Source organism: Ochotona princeps, chromosome 20 (assembly GCF_030435755.1).
Source record: "Ochotona princeps isolate mOchPri1 chromosome 20, mOchPri1.hap1, whole genome shotgun sequence".
NCBI lineage: Eukaryota > Metazoa > Chordata > Mammalia > Lagomorpha > Ochotonidae > Ochotona > Ochotona princeps.
Window position 1 is genome coordinate 11438653 of NC_080851.1, and position 10441 is coordinate 11449093.

General features: G+C 46.2%; 1 protein-coding gene across 2 annotated transcripts in view; it reads right to left on the reverse strand.

The window, feature by feature from the left end:
* Window positions 1-8690, reverse strand: part of PON2 (paraoxonase 2) — an 87297-nt gene extending 78607 nt beyond the window's left edge. For both annotated transcript variants that reach the window (XR_009247300.1, XM_004582525.4), the window contains exons 1-2: window positions 8565-8690; window positions 2536-2606 (exon numbers count right to left, since the gene is read on the reverse strand). Coding sequence is in view for 1 of the 2 variants with exons in the window: in XM_004582525.4 (XP_004582582.3) it covers window positions 2536-2606; window positions 8565-8638 (145 nt within the window). In the remaining variant the exon portion in view is untranslated. The remainder of the gene's footprint in view (window positions 1-2535; window positions 2607-8564) is intronic.
* Between the last annotated feature and the right edge of the window lie 1751 nt (window positions 8691-10441).

A 10441-nucleotide genomic window follows, 5' to 3' on the forward strand; every position in this document is an offset into this window, starting at 1 on the left:
GAGAATACACAGGAAACAGACGTGCAAAGCGCAAGAGGTCAGTAACAGATCTATAAAACTGCACAGGAAAAGAGGTGGCTGCGACAACTGATAGCAAGCCACAGTGAATGTAGCGATAAATATCTTTATATGTTTCTATTGTTAAATGTTAGTGTTGTCAGCTCCCAGGCAAGATAGCAAATGATGATCAAAATTCTAATCTTACCCCAACTGAAGGACAATCCCACTGCTGTCCACAGATCGACCAGACACAAATACAAGAGCAATGATATCCACTCACTGGTCTGTAGTGTATTAGAAAAGAACTGGCTAGGCTGGGCAATGTCGTGCAGTAGGGTCAAGCCCATGCATCTCCTATCAGAGTACCAGTTTGGGTCCCACTCCTTTTCAGATGCAGCCTCCTAGTCAGGTGCTTAGGGTGCCTAGGAGGTAGCGGATGATGTCCAGATGTTTGGGATCCTGCCATTCACAGGGCAAACCAAGATGGAGTTCCTGGTTCGTGCTTTTGGCCTGGCCCAGCCACAGCTACTGTGGACAGTTGGTGAGTGAACCAGTGAATAGAAGATAACTTTCTTTTTCTTTCTGTCTCTTGTTAGCTCTCTTCCTGTACTTCTTTTAAGTTCCACTGTCACTCGCATTCAAATCAATCTTTTGAAAAAGGAATTGGCTAAATAAGTTGTGTAAAAGAATGATGTACATCTATCTATGCTCATGCGAAGAGTTGCTTACACTGTGTTGTGTGTAAAACAGGTTGTGGAATATTTATACTGAGATGACAATTTTCAGGGAAAAAAACCTTCCAGAAATGCATGGAAATGCATATATGTGTGTCTTGCACTGGAAATACCAGGGAGGACAGAAAGGAAACTCTCTGAGGTTATTTTGGTGAGGGGATGAAGAAGTTGTTAAGAAATGTGCATTTTTTGTTCTGTATCTTTCTATATTCTTTGAATATATGTTTGCAGGAACTGCACAGAGGAAGACATTAGGGAGTTGTTAAAAACTGTAACAATGTGCTGACTTAAGGTCCCACACATATTATTAAATTTCGAAGAGCTAGTTCTGCAAGATCTACAATTTGATCTCATTTAGATTTTAATTGCACGTGTGAGAGTATTCACAAACAGGAAAAGTGTCAGACGCTCAAAACTTGTTTAACAATGTTGCCGATTAGAAGATGAAGGGATACTTTCATGTAACCTATATTTCAATTTATTAAAAATTATGCAAGACACTAAGCGGCCTTGTCAGCTCTAGAGAAGGATGTTGGTAATGTAAGGACCAAGAGGGACGTGATAGAAAATCTAGTAACTTGCAAATTGTGGCTCTTGTCTGAAGAAGTAAAAGGTGTGATCTCATGCTTTTTTTTAAAGTACAAAAACCTTCAAGTCAATCACAAACTCACCAGTACAGGTGAAAGATAATAAATGCCAGCTTTGCCTGAGGTCATATTGCAAAGCTGGCAGAAGGAGGTGATCTGAATCCTCTCTCATTTTGTAATCAATCATACCTAACGTACTACCTCTCAGGAACGGCCAGTGTTTATGCTGTTCATTGTGATTTCAACAATAATGACTGGGACTCTATTGTGCACCATGGATGTTGGCAGATGGCAAAGGGTAAAAACAGCAGGTCAAGGTCTTTGACCTGGAAGAAACTGCAGACAAGCTGGGGGGACCCTGGGTGCCGGAAGACAGTGTGCACACAGCCCTCACCACCGTAGCAGAATCAGGGGTGCGTTTCCAAAGACCCCTTCAAAGTCTCAGTCACTATACAGAATGAAACAGACGGGGGGACCTGTTAAGTGTTGCTCCCCTCCTACCACAACTCAGAAGATAAAATAACGAACCATTTTTTTCCCCAGTACAGATTGAGAAATGTCGTCTATGCCTTAGGCATGAAACCAGATGCAGTTACAGGGCACTAAGTCAGATAAATAAAAGATACTTGCAAAAGTTCCTGGAAAAATGAAATTAAAAGATTATTTTGGTACCAAAAATAATTTGAAATCTATGCACATGAGGGTTCTTCCAAAGGTTAATGTGAATAAGAATGAAAAAAAAAAAACAACTGTACATGAACTTCTATATTTATTTTGTACCAAAATAAACTTACCTAACCTTTTCAATTCATTTTCCATGAACTTTTTGAAGGTCACTTGTACTGTTACTGCCTACACAGAACTCACTTAAAAGCTGAGTTAATGGGACAGAGACTTCAGTGGGCATCACAACAGATAACACAGACCCTGGAAAACCAGGTCAGAGAAGCTGAGAAACAACCAAGAAATCCAACAAAAGATAACAGGGTTGCACCAAAAAACTAATATATTACAATGAGCATAAGAAAGAAGAGACATAATGTACACGGTCAAGAGACGGACCAAAGAGCTTCCTGTTGACCTAATGGGATTTATCTTCTGATAAACTGCTCAATTGCTGTTGAGCAATTGCATGCCAAAATAGTGCAGGTTAATGTCCTAATATCAATGGCTAAGTATTGTAGTATGTGCAACAAGCATTTTCACGTACGAACCAATTCCTTTAATCAGGTGGCAGTTCGGAAGGTCCACAGATTCAATCTTTCTAGAGGCTTTAAGTCGATTTCTGTCAAAAAAAAAAAAAAGGATATTTGTTTACATATTCCCTACTTTTGTCAGGAAAGGTAGGAAGCTTACAGCAATTCATAAAACAGTATAAATCTAAATCAGGTGCAAGGACAGGAAAACAAGAGAAAGAACGTAAACCAGCATCAGAATGACAACAAAAATGCAAATCAAAACTTTTTGTGTATGGAATTGAGTTATGAAAGAATGCCAAGAATTCAACACATAAAATTTGCAGGACAAGTTCCTATGCAAATATAAACACAGCACAGGACCCAGAGCCTATGAAACGGTGTCACATAATGCAATGTAATTAATAAAAATAAACAATAATAATAAAAACACAGCTCAGCAGGGATACATTTCTCACAAGTCTAGTGTTGTGAGAAGAGAGCTCCAGATGTGGAGCCAAAAATCCCACCTGCCTTCTCCAGAACCCACAATGAGAAAGGTCTTGGCCAAGAAATGTTGGATTCAGGTATCTCCAATGGGCCATCCCTGCACTAATGCACTCTGCATTTTCTTGAAATGAAAAGATGCCTGGTTCTGGCAGCTCAGTTACTCTCTATAGACCTCAGGCTTGTCCATCATGTAAAATGAGTTTGAATCCAGGAGACCCTGAAAGGGTCTAGGAGTGATGTTCCACTGTAGAAACAGATGTAGATGCAAATCAGCAGGTCACAGCTCTGGTTTCTATGCCAGGTCTCAGTACCATGTGCTGGGTTGGGTTCAAGTTTATGTAACTTGCTGTTGTGACTATTTGGCTCCATAAAGTTAGGAAAAATAGATCACCGTCTACGTTTTTCATCAACAAACTATATGAACTAAATATGTTCAAAGCAATACACGCAGATGGGTTTGAGCAGTTTTAAGTTAGGCACAGTGTTTGTTTTAGGGTCAACTTAGTTTTGCAAAAATGACTGATAATCATGCTTTGCTGAACACGGCAAACTTGTTTACTTCAACTTGTTTAGTTGTACATTTGTTATTATCTCTGAATATGTCAAGTACCTGCTGACAAAAGTGAAGAGTTACAGAAGCACTATGTGTGAATTCTGGTGCGTCAAGTCATTTTTTCCCCCCCTAATTTCTCTTTAAGACAAAAGAAAGAAAAAAAAATCTGCTTCTACACTTTGTGAAGACTACATCAAGAATTCCAAATTTTCCTTCCGCAAATAACTGTTATACTTTTCCACTGGTAGAATTATCAGCGCCCCACTCAGGAGTGAACTTCTGTGATGCAGTGGTTCAGGGCCTACCAGCCAATCAAATCAGCCATTTCCGCCCCATCGCTCCTTGCTCTTCCATGGGCCATGCCAGGAATTCAGTTTCCCAATCTGTTGCATTTACAAGTAATTCTGTGGTCCATGTTTTTGGAAAAGGCATTTTTGTTCCTGATAGAAAGGCAACAAAAGAAGAGAAGTGACTGGTTACACTCCTTTTCTTTGTGATTGCTCATGGACGGCATGCTTGAGACGACAACAGCCGTACTGCATCTTTGATAAGGGTCCAAGGTCCACCACAAATCACCAAGGTGTGAAAACACAGGAAGAGGTCGATTTCCTGCTGCAACCACTCACTCAGTGAGGAGGCTCACGTTGGCCCACTGACCAGGAGTTTTGCCATGTAAAAAGAAGTCGAATTCTATGTGGAAAAGCCTCCACTCACTGGAGAAATGCTAGTTATAACTGAAACATTCTAACCAATGTCAGACTTGTGAAGTTTGGGGAATCTAGGAGAGATATTTGATTAGCAAAAACATAAGCTTTAAAAGTATTTATGCAAAGAAGCCTAGGATGAATGGTACAAACACGAATAAGATATGAGAGGAGGAAAATCTTGCTTTCCCTATAGCCTATCTGCTCCCTGATAACTTCAAGTTTAGAATACGTTTATGAGTGTACCAAGTCAGAGCCGGCATGCTTGTTGACACTCTTATCACCCAGACATCAGTGATCACTCACAGCACTGTCCTGTTATCCCCAAAGCATCCTAGGACATGTTCTAGCAAGCACTCATATTCAAAAGGAAAAACATCTAACTTTTCTGTTGATGGGCTCTTTCTGTTTTCTCTCTCAACTGCAACTCGGTCATTTTGTCAACAGTAAGATGCCTATAAGGCTGAGAGACATACACCCAACCTGTTAGTTACCGCCTTGCCTCCAGGAGGGTGAGCCATGGAGCCCACACGCCACGGGCAAAGGCAGAACCCACAGCTGATAGCAGGCATTACTCCATGTGCCGGATCTCACGTCTTTGGAGTTCATGAAGTCACAGGGTTTTGTCGTCTACACACAGACTCATCTGCACTCAACAGCCTTTTCCTGTCTGTGTAAAACCTCACACAATTCACCCCTTCAGCCCCTTCAACGCTTGCACTAAGTACCTAAGAACCTGAGCACAGGTTTGTCAACCTGGGGCAGAGCTGTTTCCACGGCAGAGAAGCTGGGGGGCTATGGGGAGCTGCAAGAATTGAATTTGGAATCACCAGATTTGACTTAGAGCGCACATTTTGCACCAGTTTGCTACCTGTTGAACTAACTAGCTACTTTATTCAAATCTTTGTTTGAGGTATACAACACAGAAGGCGTACTAAATGAAGGCATAGTTAAGAGGTCTTTCTCCCCAAATGTCAGTGAATATACAGGCTGATTTAACATAAAGGACTAGATTCTTTTCATACGTAGTGGTCACACATTAAATGACAAGGAGGATGGTAGCAAAAAAAAAAGAAAGAAAGCTGCTCCTTCTGATGTATTCCAAAGAGACAGGCCGAGCGCTCTGGCAGCAGCGCCACAACACGCGTCAGTATGAAGTGTGATGCTCAGATGCTCATTTGGAGCATCTGCCCACTCTTGGATCTGGGATGCTTTTGAGTTTCATGACTCATCCGCGCCTGTACACTTCACAAGAAGAAGCAACTGGCCGGGGTATATCTGGTGTATTTTCTACTCTGTTGCTCAACTAGGGAGCAGTGGGAAAGACAGGTATGAAATGCCATCCACCTGTGAGAACCTCAGACAGTTCCAGTTCAAAGCAAAAAGACAGGGCCCGGCGGCATGGCCTAGCGGCTGAAGTCCTCGCCTTAAACGCGCTGAGATCCCATTTGGGCGCCAGTTCTAATCCCGGCAGCTCCACTTCCCATCCAGCTCCCTGCTTGTGGACTGGGAAAGCAGTAGAGGACGGCCCAATGCCTTGGGACCCTGCACCCGTGTGGGAGACCCAGAAAAGGTTCCTGGTTCCTGGCTTCGGGATCAGCACAGAACTGGCCGCTGCGCTCACCTGGGGAGTGAATCATCAGACGGAAGATCTTCCTCTCTGTCTCTCCTCCTCTCTGTATATCTGACTTTGCAATAAAAATAAATAAATCTTTTAAAAAAAAGCAAAAAGATAACCTGGATTGCATGTATCCATCTGGGACATACTTACACTACAAACTACCCAGTGTTTATCTGAAATTCGAGTCGAAATCTAAGTGGGCATATGGAGAAGAGAAATAACTTGATTTGCCAAAATACCATGCTACATACTTGAGCATGCTACCAAACTCTGCAAACGGAAGGCACGCCTTATTTCACAATCTTAAGGTGGTCAAACACAGTGTTTTCTCTGCAGAGGAGGGGTCATGTAACAAGCCCAAAAGCAGAGTCTGTGGGCCCAAACCAACCCTCTCTCAGAGCTACTTACCAAGGGAATGTCTATCCCACGTTCCCACAGCCTGGGCACCTCCTCTACCCGGTCCCTAAACACCATGATTACATCAAGTCTCCACTCTCTTAGTATCATTAACATAAGGCTTTGCTGTTTAAACTATTAAGCACAGCTTGAGTTTGGAAGCCACATCCTATTCAAACCACCCCAACCTCTACAGTGTTACAGCTAGACATGAAGACAAAGTTTAGTGCTCTACTGCATAGTTAATAATATACACTTCGGAAGATTAAAAATTTCTCACCATAAGAGACTAATCAATGTCTAAGGTAATGATTGCACGAATTGCCCTGATTTGTATACAATGTGTACATATATGTTTCAATAAACATAGGTCACAAGCATGAACAAGTAGTATGTGTCACTCACAAAAAAAACCAAAAAGTCATGCATGTTTGGCGAAGCAGAATGGACTTTCATGCACCATAATTAAGGCCCAGCTCCTTTCCCCATCCTTCCCTTTGTCCCCACCCTCACCTCACTCCCACAACACACACACACACACACACACACACACACACCGTCCTTGCCTCGCTCTGTAAGGATAAGAAGCTGCAGCCGTGGGCCAGAGGAGCTCATGCCTTGGCTGGCGTCACCTCTGACCTCCAGAGCCGGGGTTCCGTCTCTTCTTTCTGAACTCTGCAGCCTCTGACCAGCTTCCCCGTGGCTCCTCTACGACTGCTCAGTCCTGAATCACAGAGGCATCTCTAGAATTTTTAAAAAATGAAAAGAACCGGGCCTGGCACAGTAGCCTAGCAGCTAAAGTCCTCGCCTCATATGTGGCAGGATCCCATATGGGCGCTGGTTCATGTCCCAGCTGCCCCACTCCTCATCCAGCTTCCTGCTTGAGCCTGGAAGGGCAGTCGACAATGCCCCAAGGCGTTGGCACCGTGCACCCGTGTGGGACACCTGGTTCCTGGCTTCGGATCAGCTCAGTTCCGGCCGTTGCACTCACTTGGGAGAGTGAATCATCGGAAGGAAGATCTTCCTCTTTCACTCCACCTGTCCGTATATCTGACTTTCCAATAAAAATAAATAAACCTTCACAAAATAAAAAATGAAGAGAACCAAAGCTTCGGTTCCACCCTCACGGAATCAGAATCCTGCGTGTGCCTGCAGCTTCAGCCCTGTGGAGATCCTAAGAGGGTAGATCCCACTGCTCTGCTCTCCACTGTCCTTGCAAGCTCCGCTACAGGCAACACGGCTGGTTGTCGCACAGCTTGCTGAAAACAAAACAACCTCCCTTTGGCCCATCAAAGTAGGACTTTGTCAGCCAACTTACATTTACCACCCCCAAAGCCATACCTCCCCCTTTACTGTTCTTACGACACTTTATACTCATTTCAATGGGGTTCACTTAGGAGCCTCCAAACCCGAGTCCCTCGTGTCTTCCTGCACTACCTCTCTGGGATGGCTTCTTTCCTCCACCTTCAGGATCAATGTTAACTGTCTCCCTCCATGAAGAACTCCACCTTCCTGGGCTGTATGGTTTCCTCTGCGCTTGCCCTAGCCATCGCCATTCATAACAAAACTTCAAAAAGGTCAAGCACAAACGGATTTAAAAGACAATGCCCATTTCCCCTCATTGTTCTGAAGTGTCCCAGGATGCTTACTTGCACTACTCTTCTCCCCTGTGATGGGTCAAGGCCACCAAGGGCCTTCTTCTAAGAGCCTCCTGGGAGTTCCTCAGAATATCTACCCACCAAGCGCTCAGTATATTGGAACTCTCTTGCATGAGCTGTGTACAATTTGAGCTGCCAATTCAGCAGCAACTTCCCATGATAGGGGAGATATGAGGTGGAGCGGTGGACTCTATCATATGGCACATTGCAGCATCCGGGTGCCCAGGTGCCGTGAGGTCAGTCCCTGGATGCCCCAAGTGCCTTTGATCTCCTGTACGCATCAGACTGGGCTCCAGTTTGTTAACCAAACAAGTGAAGAATGGAGGGAGACTCTGAAACACAGAGGGGTGGTCCCCATGACCTGCCTTAAGTCGAGGGAATTAAAATTTCCATGCATGACTCATCAAGGTACCAGGTGTGCACAGCCAAGCCAGCCTGGGCGGAGAAGAACTTCACAAAGTTTATAGATGACGTCACCATCCGGTCCAAACTTTACTGGGCAGGCTGGGAACAGGCGTGGGGGGAGGGGTCCAGAAAGCCAAGTCCTCTCCCGCCCCCGCCCTAGTCCAGTTCCCGGGTCCCTTTGGGAGTCCTTCCCCGTTCCCACAGCCCGGAGCCCCACCTACCGCAGCGCCAGGAACCTCTCGCCCAGCAGCGCCAGCGCGATCCCCACCAAGCCCACGGCCACCAGCCGCCCCATGGCGCGGAGCCCGGACGCCGCCTCGCTCGGGCCGACCTGGCAGCACCGTGGGCGGTGCCGGGTCGCGCTCCGCCCCGTTCCCTGCCGAGGCGGGCCCTGCGCCGCCGCCGGGGCCTCCGAGGCTCCGCCCTGGGCTCTCGCCGGCCCGGAATCCCGGCTGTCCCGCTTCCCCCACAGCGACAGCCTTGCAGGACCCCGACCGATCTCCCACGGCCTGCGGTAGGCTCAGGGTCGTGCTCTCCTCCGCCCGGTCTGTGCCTCCCACTCCCACACTGCCCACTCTCACGCCAAGCTCTGTGCACCCTTTGTTTTTCCCAAGTGCAGCAACAAACTCCCGAGTACAGTTTTAAAGATTTCTTTTACATCAGAGGGGAAAGGTGCTGGGTCGTGTCTTACAAAAAGAAAAGTTACTTGGAGCCCCCACTTTGTATAATAAAATACAGAAGAGAAGCAAAACAATGGTGTGGAAACCCTGAGAGCCCAGGCCTGCGCACTCCACACTTGTTTCTTATCCAAACACAACCTTTGGGGTAAGGGTAGATTTCTTCCTTTCTTCCCTCCACCCTTCTCTCCCTCTCGTCCTCCTTTCCTCCCTCCCATCCTTCCTTCCTTATACTTCCTCCTCGGAATTTAGAGAAGGGACTACTGCCTGAACTTCTCTTTCAGGCCTGCACCCTGTTTCAAGGATTCCTAGGTAGTGTCTTGGCCAGGGCAACAGGAAGCCCTTGACAGCTTGCTATGTGTGTCACAGAAGAGGGAAACTATAGGTTTTAAGTAAGAATCCCCAGTTGGCTGTTCTGCAGCTACTAAGCTCCAGGAGGTAGGTGTGGGGTGGGGTCAGGTGGAGGTGATGTGCTTAACCTTTTTACCCCATTGCAGCTGAAATCAATCAGTTGAGACTCAGGAAAGTAAACACCCTGCTCTTGGCCTGATTAGCCCACTGTTCCTTGCCCACAGCGGACCCCACGGACACGTTAGGGTCACCTCGCCCAGCAAGCCTGCTCTTCTCAAAGGTCGGTGACGGCAGGAGAGGGGCAGGGAAAAGCCCCGGGCTGACCTCAGACAGCTGGCAGCGGGAGCTGCAGGCGGGTTGCCTTCTTCGTGGTCTTCATGCTAGAGAACGAAGCTTGTTGGAGAAGCCTTTGCATGGAAAACCAGGGCGTTCAGGTGCGGCAAGACCCGGCCTTGCTCCCCAGAAACCTCACGGAACCCACATTCACGTGATGCAGACACCGGTGAGTGCCGCGTTCCCCTTGGCCCATCTGCCTTCATAGTGTGGTTGAGGCCGGTTCCGCAGACCTCCCTGATCCCGCTCTCCTCGGCTGCCAGGCCTGAGCTCAGAATCCTCAGGGTGGATGGAGAAGAGAGAGTTTTCTGAGTTGGAAATCTGAAACCTGTGCTCTCCCTTGCAGGAACGCTGCCTTGACAAGCAATCTGCCCAGTAGAGCTGGGCTGTCCTTTGATATACCCAGGACTTACAGGCTTTGTCAAGAATGTCATTCCTGCTTTATGCTTTGCCCGTGGGGGATTTCTGAGTGTTTTCGGAGTTTCAGTAAGGAGGGACTAAACACAAACAAGGTTGTTGTGAAACGCAGTCATGGGCAGCCAGCTCCTTGGTGTGAACCTGGGCTTCTCAAGTCCCAACTTGTGTCTTGCTTGTCATTAGAAATTTAATGTTTCTTTAGAAAAATCTCAAAAAATAATAATAATACCCTTGCCCGTCATTGCTTCACTGACTCTAGTTAAAGGCAGGCTTTTCCCTTGGTTTTGTACAAATAAAAAACAATGAAAAGAAATGATTGA